At 56.7% G+C, this 15234-nt stretch overlaps 1 protein-coding gene across 1 annotated transcript in view; it reads left to right on the top strand.

The window, feature by feature from the left end:
- The window catches only part of GAB2 (GRB2 associated binding protein 2), a 185293-nt gene extending 170063 nt beyond the window's left edge, over nucleotides 1-15230 (top strand). Inside the window, exons 4-10 of the mRNA XM_047752509.1 lie at nucleotides 3903-4495; nucleotides 5762-5856; nucleotides 7146-7410; nucleotides 8758-8848; nucleotides 9102-9204; nucleotides 10583-10708; nucleotides 11449-15230. Coding sequence (XP_047608465.1) covers nucleotides 3903-4495; nucleotides 5762-5856; nucleotides 7146-7410; nucleotides 8758-8848; nucleotides 9102-9204; nucleotides 10583-10708; nucleotides 11449-11592 — 1417 coding nt within the window. The 3' untranslated portion in view covers nucleotides 11593-15230. The remainder of the gene's footprint in view (nucleotides 1-3902; nucleotides 4496-5761; nucleotides 5857-7145; nucleotides 7411-8757; nucleotides 8849-9101; nucleotides 9205-10582; nucleotides 10709-11448) is intronic.
- The last annotated feature ends 4 nt before the right edge of the window (nucleotides 15231-15234 follow it).

Here is a 15234-nt window from a genome sequence, read left to right as displayed (position 1 = left end):
AAAAGCCACATCATATGTGACGTGCCTGGCACAGTCCTGTGCTTCTCTTATGAGGCCTCTGTCAGTTCCAAGCCCTGGCAGAGAAACCCTTTTCCAAATTCCCAATTCTGAGTATCCGTTGCGGGAGAGTGGCTCAGCACATCACGACTCTGAGGGCTCAGCAGTCCCCGTCTCAATCGGTATCTACCGCGGCAGTGCAGGTTTGGGGCAGGGCGTCCAGAGACCTGGGTGCTGGAACCAGTTCTGCTACTGTCCGAGCAGATACCTTGGGGCAGGTTCATTGCCCTTGTGCAGCTCCTTTACCTGGTGCCCCTCGGCATGTGTCCGTGTCATTTAGCACATGCCAGGGACTGTGCCAGGGGACAGGACAGGCTATGGTCCCCTGCCTTCTAGGAGCACAGGTTAGGGAGAACTGGGAAGGCACAGACACACATAACCTTCATACAAGACAGACTAAGGCGAGTGTAATGGTGGGAGGACAGAGCTCGGTGGGGGCCGAGGAGGAGGAGGAGGAGTGAGGAAGGCGGAAAGGAGAGTTAAGACCTAAAGGACCTCTGTGGAGCAAAAGGTCCCCTTGGCACTCGGTGTAAGATTTTGATGCATCAAAGGAACATTCCAGAGAAAGGTGAATACTGCCAGCCCAGAGCTGGAGCTGGGAGAGGGTTTAGGGATAAGTGGGTAGTTCTGAGCGCTGGAGAGGGAATGCCCGGCAGCAGGAGCCTGGGACCCTGGCGTCTGTGTTCTCAAGAGGAAGGGTTTCAGTCTGATGCCCACAGGGTTCAGGCCAAACTCAGGGAAAGGGAGGCGGCACTGACACTTGTCTTTCTTTACACATTCATTTGCTTGTTCATTCAGTAGACATTCCCCGGTTTCCTCTGTGACGAGCACTGATTGGGTGCTGTGGAGAGAAAAAATGAATAAGACACACTTGCTTTCCTCAAGGAAATCACAGGTGGTGGAGGTGACAGGTGACAATGCATAATGCAGATTACAGTTGCTCCCTGCGCCAGGAACAGAGTTAAGCAGGTGACTGAGGTGGTGCCAGGGAGAGGGTGTAAGAAACAGCTTTAAAAGCTGTGCCATTGGGAGTTCCCGTTGTGGCGCAGTGGTTAACGAATCCGACTAGGAACCATGAGGTTGCGGGTTCGGTCCCTGCCCTTGCTCAATGGATTGACGATCTGGCATTGCCGTGAGCTGTGGTGTAGGTCACAGACATGGCTCGGATCCTGTGTTGCTGTGGCTCTGGCATAGGCCAGAGGCTACAGCTCCGATTTGACCCCTAGCCTGGGAACCTCCATATGCCGTGGGAGCGGCCCAGGAAATAGCAAAAAGACAAAAAAAAAAAAAAAAAAAGCTGTGCCATTGGAGTTGAGTACCAGCCCGCTGGACTGGAGTAAGAGGCCTTCCGGGCAGGGCAAACAACACAAGGCTGGGTGACCTTTCAGGCCGGGCACCTATGGGGCACACTGGGAGGTTGAGGAGCTGCTAGAGTGGGAAGGGTTGCTGGGGAGAGGAGATTGGAGAGGAGAGGTATTAAGCTGGGAGGTTCAGAAAGTAAACGTGAGTGGGATGGTAGGAGACTGGTCATTAGCTCTTTCGTTAATGCAGAAGAAAAACCGGGGGGCCCTAAATGGGGGTGGATTCTGCAGGCCCCGATGTGGTCAGTACCTGAGAAATCATAAGGTAACTCCTGGGTTTCAGCTTGAGCAGCTGGGGCCCTTCCCCGGCCTGGGGAGACAGGTGGATATGAATTCCTTCTAGAATATGTTTAAGGCGACAGCAGGACACCTGCGAGCCTGTCCCCACCTTCACATCTTCCCAGGACTCCAGTTCTCATCAGCCCAGGCCTGGCCCCTCCCGTCACCTCTCAGCCCTCCCTCCCCAGACGCTGGCTCCAGTCCGAGGAGTTTGAAGCTCCTCCGACCTGCCAGACTGTGTTCCACTTTGGTGTGTGAGGCACCCTTTTCCTTCTCTTGCCTTTGGCCTGGCCAGTTGCCAGGGTCACTCAGAGGGGACAGCTCTGAAGAAGCCTCCTCTGACATTTCGCAGCACCACCACCAGGGAGGGTTGGTATAAGTCTGTCACCCGCCACTTACCCGCTTGATTATAAGATTTGCATGCACATCACCGCCTCCGCTGCGGTGCCCGCTCCCCCAGGGCAGGAGGCCTCTCTGTATCCATGGTGCCTGGCACAGACGGAAAGTACGCCGTCAGGGAATGTGGTTTCAATGGACAAATCCAGATCGGGGCATCCAGCAGAGCTGGAAACTCAAAAAAAAGACTGAAGTAAAGGCACCAAAGACAAACGGGCAGATATGGACACCTCCTGTCTACCACCAGCTCCTCGTCCTCTGCTCCAGGCACTCATTATCCAGAGGCTAGATGATCAGTGACAAAGGCCGTGGCTGCTGGCCGGGGTCTGTGTGTGGAAGGGACTAGAAAGGGAGTGAGAGCACGTTGGCCCAGAGAAGAGGGCCTCTGACGGTTTGGGGACTGCAGTGGAGGTCCCGGCCCTCAAGGACACACATTTCCATTAGAGAAAGCCTGGCCTAGACACCTGTTCCCCTTCCTCCTTCTAAGCTGAGGGACCTTATTTTCTATCACCATCTGGTGGCCACATCCGTAAATAACAAGCTCCCATGAGCTGAAAGAGCTTGTCAAAGGGCAGGTGCCCCAGGTTGGCCGCAGCAGGTTAGAGAGAGGTCGAGCTTGCAGAGCTGTGCGTATGTGAGATTTGCCTTATTCTGGTGAGAAGCACCCAGTGCTGTTTATCAGATCCTTAAAGAGGCATATAGCCTCCGAAAGGCTGAGAATCACAACTCTAAAGGGTTGTCCTAGAAGAGCGGTTTCTCCCCCGCATGGAATCCTAGGGAGAATCGTAATGTAAGAGAGAGGAAAGCAGAGCTGAATCTCTCCCTGCTCGGAACCTCACCTTCCAACTTCCCAAGACACCTATGCAGAACACAGAATCCAGTTTGAAAACCATGCTGATAAAGCCAAAGGGTTGGGGAGTTTCAGAACCAGACGGACCCTCAAGAGCCACAGAGACCCACCAGGTTCCGCCTTGGGGAGGGGGGCCAGGCGAAGCCCACAGAGCCTGTCAGTGGCTGTAATGGAACTAGTGCAGCTCCCTTCACCCCCCGCCCCCGCCCAGATCTTTGTGATTTTGCCTTATTTCACCAAAACTTAAATCCTTAAAAAGTAATAATCAAACACCTTTTCTGTCCTGAGTATAGTTCCCAAACAGGAAAGCACTTTTCTCGTAGGAGTTCAGTCTTCTGGAAAGAGCTCTTTCCCCCTCTAACTGCCTCTCAACAAACCGTAATACATGATGAAAAATAAATCTATAGCTTACATTTGAACAGTTATTTTTAACTTAGACCATCAACATGCACGAGCTGACTTGCTTTACAGCAGGAAAACAGGCTCAGATAAGATGACCTGTTTGCTGGATTCTGATACCAGCTTACAGGTTCTTTCCACTGTCTCACAGCCTTTGTACAGAAATGTGCCTGTTCTGTGGCACTTAAAGCAAAGAACAAGTGAGGGGTATAACAGGCTTATTGATGCCTGTTTGGGGAAGTAAGACCAATCTCTGCTAATCACAGCCATTTGGGGATGAAGGCTAACACTGATCGAACATCTGTATACTAGATACACTAGAGTCCAATTTCTAGACGACCTTCAAAGACTGATTTCAATCACCGTTTTTGCAGGTGCCTTAACTCAAGCTCAGAGAGAAGGCGTGCCTTGCCCAGAGAAACCTCAGGCCTGCCAGCCTCCTCAGTCTGTGTCTGCCGCACACCACCCAGCTGCACGGGGTTTGACCATGCCTGCTTGCCTCCCCCGCGGGCAGCCCTGACCGCCTCTAACCCCTGTGCCCCCTTCTTTCCATCTCTTAGGAGCGCCAGCTTCTCTCAGGGCACCAGGGCCTCGTTTCTCATGAGGAGCGACACGGCTGTGCAGAAACTGGCCCAGGGCAATGGACACTGTGTCAATGGAGTCAGTGGTCAAGTGCACGGCTTCTATAGCCTCCCCAAGCCAAGCCGGCACAATACAGAATTCAGAGACAGCACCTACGACCTCCCCCGGAGCCTGGCCTCGCATGGCCACACCAAGGGCAGCCTCACAGGCTCCGAGACAGACAACGAGGAGGTGTACACCTTCAAGATGCCCAGTAACACCCTGTGCCGTGAGTTTGCGGACCTCTTGGTGGACAACATGGACGTTCCGGCCACCCCGCTCTCGGCCTACCAGATCCCTAGGACATTCACGCTGGACAAGAACCACAATGCCATGGCAGTGGCCGCCCCTGGGGACTCGGCCGTAGCTCCCCCGCCCCGGCCCCCCAAGCCAAGTCAGGCCGAAACACCTCGGTGGGGCAGCCCTCAGCAGAGACCTCCACTGGGCGAAAGCAGCAGATCCGTCTCTGCCGCTGCCACCATCCCCAGGCGCAATACCCTCCCAGCCATGGACAACAGCCGACTTCACCGAGGTCAGTCTGAACCCTGGCAGAGACCCGGGGGAGGGGGGTGGCCCGGGGCTTCTCGGTAGTGTGCTAGTCCCTGGCCACCCGCGCCAGGGAGACGTGAGGCCTGCCCAGGTTGCCGACACTTGCAGGTGCGAGCATCTTCTCCCCAGGCCTCTCCTAGCTGGTCCTCCAGCGCTGGAGGCTGCTGGTGGACGCCACGATGGCGAGTGGGTGGCAGACCTTGCCTGAGAGAAGTGGCTCTTTTCCTAAGGAGGTAGAAACCTTCTTGGTTAACCACAGTACAACGTATTATGGGTTTGGAGGTCTAAATCATAGTCTTTTATTCATTTATAAATCAAACCAGAGATTTCAAAGATAAATTTAGAAGACTAGTCCAAACCTATGCGGACCAACAGACCTAAAATTAGATCTGCAAAATGTTTTCTAAGCCACACTTGAATCTCTTATTCAATTTAATTTGAAGACGTTAAAGTCTGAACTTCTTTCCGAAGTGTTTAATTTCCAGCGAGATACTTTGGTTAAAGTCTGAACTTCTATCTGGAGTATTTAAATTCCATTGTCACTTATTTCCCACTAAGAGTGTTCCAGCTCTGCGTATAACTCGGTTTTTGAAAAAGTAGAACAATATCCCTTTCATTTTGCATCTTACTTAGAGCTCCCAACGCCTGTTCTTATGCGTCCTGCTGTGTGAGCCACGTAGTGGCTCCGAGAGTTTGGGGGACAGAGCCTCACTGTTTTCCTTTCACACGAGGGCCATGGTAGTTAAGAGACTTACTCAGGGTTGCAGAGGCAGTCGGCGGACTTGGCCCTGGCTCAGTACCCTTTGCCGTCTTCAGCCCAGCAACTCTGATTGGTCCTCTTGTGTTTTGGGACTGAGATGACAGAGCCATGTGAAACGTGCCCTGCCCTTCAGAGAGCTCCCGTCCAGGTGGGGAAATAAAACCAATGTGTATAAAGTAGTCAGGCATCGTTATTCCTAAAATATCTGTCTCAGTGCTAGCTGGGACCACGGGACAGGAGACAGGGCTGTGAGAGTTAGAGGGAAGGTGCGCAAACGAAGGCAGACATCGCCAAGGAGAGAGCCTCCGCAGATGCTCACACGGGAGCTGCATCTCGAAGCCTGGGAGCACTTGGCGAGCTGAGGAGTGGCGTGATCACTCACTCGCAGGGGTCGAGAGCAGTATCTTCCGGAGTCTGGCAAGGGCGTGGGGAGGGGTCAGCCCAGGGATCGACCCTGAGTGCACACGGAGCCTCCTTCCTCTGTTGTAGCTTCTTCCTGCGAGTCCTACGACTACCCCCAGCGCGGCAGAGACGGTGCAGGCCGGTCCGCCGAGTCCATGAGCGATGCAGTCGGTGCTTTCCTGGTGAGTGGGATTTAGCTAGGGGGCCTTAGGCCAGCTCAGGGGGTTAACGGTCTCACCCATGGAACGGAAGACACAACCCCAAAGAGGGAGGGCATGTCCCTCTTAGGAGGCTGCTGGCTTCGCATGTCTGTTCAGAACCCTGGGTGGAATTTTTAGGAAATAGGAGGTGGGTATCTGGTCTGGAAGAAATGCGTGTCCTTGGGTGCTCCAGACTACAGGACTCGTCAGTGTAGGTGAGCAGGAGGGGTCTGGACGGCCGGGAACCCTGGTGCTGGGCTGGTGCATCGACGGCGGCATCCTTACCCAGGAGGTCTCTCCTGGAGGATGAGGCCCCAGTGTGCGACTCCAGGCAGGGCTGCTCAGGGGGAGGGTCCAGCTCGGGGGTAGAATTACGGTTTGAGTGGAGGGGGCTGATGACACTTCTCTAAGGTGTCAGGCTCAGCCATATAGGGCCTGGCTTTAGGCCCCCTGAAAAGATTGTGAAGGTCAGGTAGCTGAAGCATAGGCAGCTTAGCTGTATGTCTGGACGAACAGGGCAGGAGTCGAAGGGAGGCTACGGCCACGGTGGCTGCGTTGCAGAGCTGTGGTTGTATGGACTGCAGCCTGCTGGTCATACTGACAGGTGGCCCAGACGTCACCTGCCAGGGCCAAGGCTTCTCTCGTGCTCTTTGCCCTGCTCGGGGTCTGAGAAGCAGACCTGCCATCAGTGAGTCTGGACTTGAGGAAGAGGGTGGGTCCTGACTCAAACCCAAGCAGTGCTGCCTTGTGCCTCCGTCAGGCCTCAGAATGCCTCTCGGACCCAGCCTCCCGGCTATTTTCTACCAAAGACTTATCACAAAAACAAAAAACAAGTGAGCTCAGCAGCAACAAACCCAACTAGTATCCATGAGGATGTGGGTTCAATCCCTGGCCTCGCTCAGTGGGTTAAGGATCCAGCATTGCCATGAGCTGCAGTGTCGGTCGCAGACACTACTTAGATCCTGCATTGCTGTGGCTCTGGTGTAGGCCGGTGGCTACAGCTCCCTAGCTTGGGAACCTCCATGTGCTGCAGGTGCAGCCCTAAAAAGACCAAAAAAAAAAGTGAGCTCCAAGGGGTAATGGAAGCTAGAGGAGACCCACAGACCTTGTGTATTCTTATCTCCCTCTCTGGTTTCTCATTTGGTTTCCCCAGGGTCTGCCTTAGAGCCTCACAGCACAGCCTGCTCTGTCTTTTCTTGCCTTGAGTGTCACGTCTCACCCCGTTGTTGCTTCCTGTCCCTAGTAACGGCCGTGTATCTTCTCACTCTTAGCCAGGGAAAGCAGCTGTGGGCCGATCGGATAGCACCAATTCTGAGGACAACTACGTGCCCATGAACCCAGGCTCTTCCAGCCTGCTGTCCATGGAGCGAGGAGGTGACCATTCCCAGAGCGCCTACATCCCCATGAGCCCAGGGCCCCATCACTTTGACCCTCTTGGCTACCCCTCTGCAGCCCTTCCTATGCACCGAGGCTCCAGCAGAGGGAGCGACATCCAGCCACCCCCAGTCAACCGCAACCTCAAACCTGACCGGAAAGGTGAGCACACGCTGTCTCCTATCCCATCTCTGGACAGCATTCAGGGACTGTTTGCATTTATTAGGGATCAGATGTATCTTGAACTTTTCTTGCAAGCAAGTGACAGCCTCTAGGGCCTAAGCCACCCAAAACACGCGTGCGCGCGCACGCGCACACACACACACACTCCAAATTCATCCCAGTCGCCTGGCACCCTGGAGACAGACAGCTGGAGGAGCCTTGATGTGCGGGAAGGAGTGCAGGAGTCTGAAGGACAGGACGGATCCCGGTTCCCGCTCTGCCACCTGCTAACCCGTGATTGTGAACAAATCATTCTCCTTCTGCGCCTTCTCATCTGGGCAATGGGAAGGATAACACCTACCTCCCAGAGACCTTGAAGATAAAATATATATCATTAGATAATATATGTAAACGTGCTTCAGAATATATCCAGTGCAACTCAAGGATAAGGGGTGTGTCTTGGTTCTGGGGCTGAGCAAGGTACCACTGACAGCACAGTCCATTAAAAGACACGCTGTGCTCCAGTAGAAAGGATTGAGCTTTCAAATGAGGTAGATGTGGCGGAAACCTTAGCCAGCACTTCCTAGGTGTGTGATCTTGCGTTAATCATGTAAGTTTTCTGTCTCAGTTTTCTTATCTGTGAAGTGGGAGGGTCATGCTTGCCTCCTGGGTTTGTTTAGAAGGAAAGCATCTCTAGGACCTTGACTCGGGGGCACGGCAGGTGTTCAGTAAAGTCAGCTCTGCGCCCCCTGCCTTTACACCAGGAAGAAGTGCTGCAGCTCAGGTTCCAAGTCTGCCTCACGCTCATTCTGAGTGGCCTGGATCAGTGGCAGGGACTCAAGGGAGAAGGAGAGCCAATGGGCAGACATCAGCCCCCACGGGTTTGACCAACAGAGAATGCAGATCTCAGCATTCAAACTGAAGCCTGTGGGACCTCGTGGGGCTCACTTCCTCCGCTGAAGGCCCCCCAGTCCTGGTCCAGGAGTGGCAGGGGGCAGTGGTGGTGGCCTTCTCCATGATATTTCAAATGTCATCTCTTGTTCTCATACACACATGTCACACATCCAGCGAGAACACTGTTGTCACACTGTGTCCCCCTTTTAGATTCTGAAAGTATGACCACCCCAGGTACAGCGTGCAGAATATTTAACTGGGAATCTGGAGATGGGACTTCAGGGCCTATCAAATGGGCAGAGATTGCATAACCTTGCTGAGCCTCAGTGTCGTTGTCTCTCTTCAGCCAGGATGCACATGAAGGGTTTATAAATGCATGTGTGTTTTATGTGTAAATGCATATATGAGTGTCATTGTCACGGCCAACGACTCAACCTTCTGTTCCTGCTGCAGCAAAGCCAACACCCCTTGACTTGAGAAACAACACCGTCATCGATGAGCTCCCCTTCAAGTCGCCCGTCACCAAGTCTTGGTCCAGGGCCGTGTGAGTGTCTCTGTGGACGCGGGAGCTCAGGACAGGGCCCTGGGGTTGGTGAGCGGGACGTGTCCCTCGGCTCTGCGTCAGGAAAGCTGCTTCCGGATGCTGGTGCTTGGTTTCCTCTTCTCTGAAGAGGGAGTAGCTGCTGCGCTCTGTATCTGATAACTCACCGAGGCCGGAGGGCCAGGGGTGGGGGCCAGGGCCCGGGGGTGCTGGGGGTAGTACCCCCAGGGTTTACACTCCATCTTCTCCCCACCAGCCACTCCTTCAACCCCAGCTCCTCCCAGTACTGCCGCCCCATCTCCACACAGAGCATCACCAGCACGGACTCAGGAGACAGCGAAGAGAACTACGTCCCTATGGTGAGTCTCTGCGACCCGCCAGAGCCCACCTCTCACATCCCCACCTCCCAGCTCGCAGCCCAGGGCACCCACAGCATTTGTGACTGAGCTGCTGCTGCAAATCCATCTTGAGCACGTGTGCGCCAAGCACGCTGGGGTCCTTGCCTGGAGGCAAGGGGGCCGCCGCTGTTTTAGGGGCAGAGAAGGCCTGCCTCTCTCGTGTGGTAACCCCTGGGCGGGCAGGCTACACACCCACAGGGGACGCACCCTCGGGACGGGCTCGGGAAAGGGGAGGCATGATGGGGAGGCGGCCGTGCACAGAGGGACACAGGGAATGCTGGTCCCTGGCTCTGACTGAAGGAGGGGTGGGCGGGGGAGGCCGCCCAGATCGCGAAGGACCCCGAATGCGGTCTTGGGGTGTCTGCGCTTGTCCTGTGAGCAGGCAGAGGGCGAGCCGGCAGGTGGCGAGTCGGCGTTTGAGAGCAGGGGGGTGTGTAGGGCGGAGCTAGAGCAGCCTCCAGCATTGACGTCCTTCTGCTCTCCTGGGACACTCTTTCCACACTGAAAGGTCTCTTCATTGCCTTAGCCTGTTGTTCCCCTGCCTGCGAGGAGGCAGGGCAGTGTCCGTGACTCACAGAGGAAGGCCTCGCGGAGGGGTACACACAGGCGGCGTGGGTACCTGGTAGCTGCTTCATAAACAGGGAAAGAACGAACCCACCCCCAATAGAGCAGCCGCAAAGCCGGAGCCCAGGCCTTTCTCGGTAGATGGTGTCTTCAGGGAAATGCCAGGCAAGCTGGTCTTGGTGCCTGGATGCGACATGGCCCTGGCGTGTGTCCTCTGAGAGCTGCTGAGGGTGAGGGCTGGGGACGCGGCCCCTCTGTTCAGCCTCTGAGGAGCTGGGGCTGCAGGGAGCGGGCTGCTGCGGTGTGACCGCCCTGCCCCGGGCCGTGGATGCCGGCTCTGGAGCAGCAGATGCGGCGCCACGGAAGCCCTCCGAGGTCCAGCGCTTACAGCTCATGTGCTCCCTTCTGAGCGCTCGCCAGTGAGTCTGTCAGAGACCCTAGGGGGACTGCAGTGAGATGTGCTGATTCCTGGAAAGCGGGGCAGCACAAGCGCAGAACTCAGCCCTGCCCACGAGCTGTGCAGCCTCAGGCACGTTGCTTTACCTCTCTGAACCAGCTTTGTCTTCATGTTAAAAAAAAAAGAATAATAGTAATACCTTCAGCACAGGAGTGTTGTGAGGGTTAAAATGAGAACATGAGAAGTCCCGGCACAGTGCACGGCACACAGTAGGCACTCAGCTAGCTAACTGCTCTTACTCCCAGAGATGTGTTTTTCCCAGTGGTGGGTTAAACTGTTTCCTAAACCTGCTAACAGTTTTTCCCTCCTTTGTGACAGCAAAACCCAGTGTCCGCATCTCCCATTCCCAGTGGCACCAACAGTCCGGCCCCTAAGAAGAGCACTGGCAGCGTGGACTATCTGGCCCTGGACTTCCAGCCGAGCTCCCCGAGCCCTCACCGCAAGGTGCCTGGGGTGGGGTGGGTGGAGGTGTCGGTGCCAGGGGCCCTCCCCACTGACCAGTGGCGCTCTGCCTCTATACGCCTGGGCTGTGCTGTGGCCTGGGTCCCAGAGGGCTTCACATTCCCTCACGCAGCGCACAGCACCGCGGGTCCAAAGGGCCCCATCAGTCAGCCCATCTCCCTGTGCCAATGGGCAGATGAATGCCCACAAAGACCTGATCTGCTTCAAGTCCCCCATGAATCTGTGACAGAGCCTAGACTTGGGGATCCTGGGTCCTGATGCTGAGTTCTTCTTTGAGAACTCACTGTCCAGCTGTAGCCTGCAGAAGGGCTTCTGGGCCCGGGAAAGGCTGGCTCAGGAAACACACTTAGCTTAGCTGCTCGATCCAGGCAGCAGCCCCAGCACGGTTCCCCCCACTGGGTGGCTGCGTGTGCTCACTGCAGGCCACATGCAAAGCGCTAAGGCCAGTGCTTACTGACAACTGGCCAACCCCTGCCCTGGGACAGGTGGCCACAGGGCACGGTGAAGGTCTGGACCCATCCTAGGAGCTGGGATATCCGGAGGGCTGGCAGGGGCTGTTGCATCAAACAGGAGGGATGGTGCAGTTTGGAGTTCAGCTTTGTGGGCCACTTTCCAAAAAAAAAAAAAAGTAGTCCAGCTGGAGAGGTCGGCCCATCCCCTCTCCCCGGGACACACCTTACTGCTGCCGCACAGCCACCTCACTTTCCCGCTCTGTCCCTCAGCCATCCACGTCATCTGTCACTTCCGATGAGAAAGTGGACTACGTTCAGGTGGACAAGGAGAAGACCCAGGCCCTGCAGAACACCATGCAGGAGTGGACGGACGTGCGGCAGTCCTCGGAGCCTTCCAAGGGGGCCAAGCTGTGACGTGGGGCCCGTGCCCGGGGACGGCCTGGGAGGCAGCATCTCCAGAGCTGAGGCCTCCTGGTCCGTCTCCCCTCCTCCCCTCCACGAGCCCTCCGGCCCCCTCCTCTCCACGCCACTCTGGCCTTCAAAGCACTGACAGCAGGGACCCTGACCCCTTCCACCGGGAGGGGAGGGCCTGATCGAGGCACCTGCTCTGCCACTCAGGGCCCACCTTTGACTTTGATAGTAGTGGCCCTGCTGCTCCGCCCACCTCAGTTAGAGCTCTCGCCAAAAAAGCGTCCTTCAGCTTCTTCCTGCCCTTGACCAGAGCATCTTCCAGATGCTTGGAAGGAGGGCTGGGCTCTGAGCCAGATCCCACACCTCACCTTCGGGCACGGCCCTCAGCCTTCGTCCCTCCAACCCCTGGGCTACCTCTCCTTCAGTCTCAGAAGAGGCCGCGTCATCTCGCTGACCCAGAGAGCCAAGGACCAGCGGACCAAGTGGACCTGGACGTCTTCATCCCGGTCTTTCTTGGCAGGAGGGAGGCATGGCCACCAAAAGATGGAGGAAGCAAGGTCAAGGTGGAAGGTCAGAGGTGGTCTCGAGGGACAGAGGCATTGGGCCCCAGATGCAGAAGGGCAGTGGGTCCGTGCAGGGGTCCCCCGCTTTCAGGCCGAGCGGCAGTGCCGCTGTCACGGTGGGAGAGGCAAAAGGATGAAGACTGAGGATGCTGAGCAACCAAGAACCAGGAGCAGGGCTCAGAGCCCCGGAGATGGAGTGACAAGGACACTGGGGGCCGGGCCCCGGAACTGCGGTGCTCCATGCCCGCCCTGCTGCTCTGGGACAGAGCACCGTCGGCCTCCCCAGGATCCCACCCAGCGGGAGCGCTGCAAGGACCAGGCTTGGACTGTGCTGGGCGGGCAGCCCAGCGTGTGGGGTAAGAGGGGAGGCGGGAAGAGCTGTGGAAGGCGATACGGAAGAGCTGGGGACATGGGGCCACCTGGGACAGGAACAGTGCCCAGGACTGGAGTGGGGACAGTGCAGCAAGTGAGCTGCTGTAAGATGGGCAGCAAGGCAGGTCACTGGTGGGCCAAGAGGCGGGGCGAGGGCCACAGGGAGACGCTGTAGCTCGGGTGGGGGGGGCAGTGCAGCGGGCAGGCGGGGAGCAGAAAGCAGGGCGTGAGGTTGTCAGGGGGGCCATGTGCACGGGGGCAGGTGAGAGCAGTTGGCAGGCTGATGGGCATAGTAGGGCAGAGGAGAGCCAAGGGGTGGGGGGAAGGGAACTAGAGGACGGCCTGTGGGAGCCGCCAGCAACTCCTGCCGTCTGGCGAGGTTTATGCCAGTCCCCAGGCACGTCTGACCGGGTGTCAGGAGAGAGTGTTTTCTCGGCTCGTGTGACGCGCTCGCTCTGGGGAATCCAGGTGCCGTGTGGGACTCAAGCCTGGCTCCAAGGGACGAGGGCCCTCGGATCAGCCTCCCCCTCCGCCATCGTTGCCAGGGACAGGCGGCGGGGCAGCGCCCCCAGGCTCTTTCTCCAAAGTCTGGGGAGGGGGAATCTTTTATACTGAAGTCATTGGCCAAATTTTCAAGTTTCAGAGGCAACTAAGCAGACCAGATGTTTCATCTTACCCTGGAGCAAAGAGACCACCTTCCTCCAAAAAAGATTTCCCACCCAAGTCAGGGAGGTGGCTGCGGCTCACCGTCCCGCTGCCGCACACAGGTACTCCCCCACTGCCCTCGCCAGCCCTCCACCCTGGGGGGGATTCGCTCACCAGTATCCCGTCTCCTCCTAGTATTAGTTAAGATCAGCTCAAGAAGCATTCGTTCACGGCTGCTGTAGCCAGGTCTGGGCTAGGCCCTGAGCACACAGGAATTCGTCAGGCGTTGGCGCTGTGTTTGAGGAGGTCATGATCTATGAGCAGAAGGATGACGACACCCTGGGAATGGCTGTGAGAGAGACTTAAAATGTGGCTACTGTGCTGAGAAATCGAGGCTGCTTCTCCAGGTCGCTGCTGGAGGGAGGAGTCGGGAGCAGGTGGAGGTCCGGGAAGAGGGTTTCCAGGAAAAGAGGGCACCTGACACGGGTCTTAGAGGAAGATGGGTCAGCTGTTTCGAGGGAAGGGGGCAAGGCTGGGCTCCAGTGGAGAAGCAGTGAGGCCTTGCCTCCGTGTTCCCTCAGTGCAGTGGGAATGGGGGCAGTGCGTTTGCCGTTTCCCTTTAAGGCCCTCTGCAAAGGGTCTCAGACATCAGAGCTTTTAATGGTGCCACCCCTGCGTCCCCAGCAGGCAACAGGTGGGCCCAGGAGTGGATACCCTCTGTGCCCAGCGCTGTCTCCTATTGACTGTCAGAGGGCCTCTTCATGTCAGCATTTTCTGAATGTGCCGTAATGTCAGTGAAACTGGTGGGAGTCTTGAGAGACTGAGGCACTCACCTCTAACCTGCGAGGACGCCTCCCTCCAGTTGTTGGTTCCCGTGACACCTGAACCCTTAGAGGCAGTGAGGCAGGGGTGGAGAATGAAGGTGGGAGAAGGGGAAATGGGCCCGTTGAAATCAGAGACGGGCTCACAAGCCCCAAATACCAGAGTCTAGTATGCACCTGTCAGCTCAGTGTCAAGAGCCTGGCACGTGGGCCGATCCGGGGGTCCAAGTCCGCCTCTCCTGGGGGCCTGGCCAGGACTGAGACCCCAGGATGCTTGTCAGCCACCACAGCTCACACAGGTCTTAGCCTGCCTGGGGCTCCCCGGCGAAGGAGTGGAACTCAGCCGCTCCCAGCTCCGCCTCGCCAGGCTGAAGGAGCGAGAGTGCTCTGGGGAGCGGTGGCTCTGCTCCCCTCGCTGAGGTTAGACGTGCTGCCGCTCTTCCCACTCTTCGGCGGCTGCGCTCTGCTCGGGGGTCCAGATCACCAGGGACGGGCAGCACCCAGCATGCTGGCCGGTGACCTCAGTCCCCTCCCTAGATGGATTCTGGCACTGTCCACGTTCAAAATCAGGCACGTGTGCCCCCACTCTTGGACAGAAGCACACCCCTTCTCAAGTGATTTCCCACAGCGCGAAGGCCTCAGCCCAAGCCGTGTGTGGCCACCCCCCTGCCCCACCAACAGAGCCACGGCCGCACCACGGGGGCGGGAGGAAGAGGGCCCGGCCCTCTGCGCCACCAGGGGAAGGAGGCTGAGCGCGGGAGCTGTCGAGCCCCTTCTTTCTGGAACACGCCGAGCGCTTTGGGGCCAGGCGGACTGCCGGCGGAGGGCACTGGGGGTGGAGGCTCCCCTGTGATGGTGACGTGTGTTCTTATGTGTTTGTTGGTTACCTGTGTCTTGAAATTAGGAATCATTTCGCACAGAATCGTCGCTTTGTCGGGAAGAGAAAATGGGCTAGAAGCAGCCCCGTCTTCGGTTTCGGGCTCTGTTACACTTAAAATTGATGTTTAATTTTTCAAATCACTGTTGGTGCCTAATCACTTAAGTTATTAATTTATTCTGTTTTCTTTTAAAAACAAATCGATAACCTGTATTTATCCTGCGAGGAGGTCTGGGGGGGCTGGGAACGTGTTCACGCAGGTCCTGTGTTGGCTGTGGTGACACATGGTACAGGCCTGGAGCTTGCAGGTCCCTTTTTACTGTGGTCTTGGAGCTGGACAACAATAAAGTCCATTAGAAGCAACCAG

This window comes from Phacochoerus africanus, chromosome 11, assembly GCF_016906955.1.
Source record: "Phacochoerus africanus isolate WHEZ1 chromosome 11, ROS_Pafr_v1, whole genome shotgun sequence".
NCBI lineage: Eukaryota > Metazoa > Chordata > Mammalia > Artiodactyla > Suidae > Phacochoerus > Phacochoerus africanus.
The sequence above is the reverse complement of the archived record's forward strand: the minus strand, read 5'-3'. Positions and strand labels throughout refer to the sequence as shown.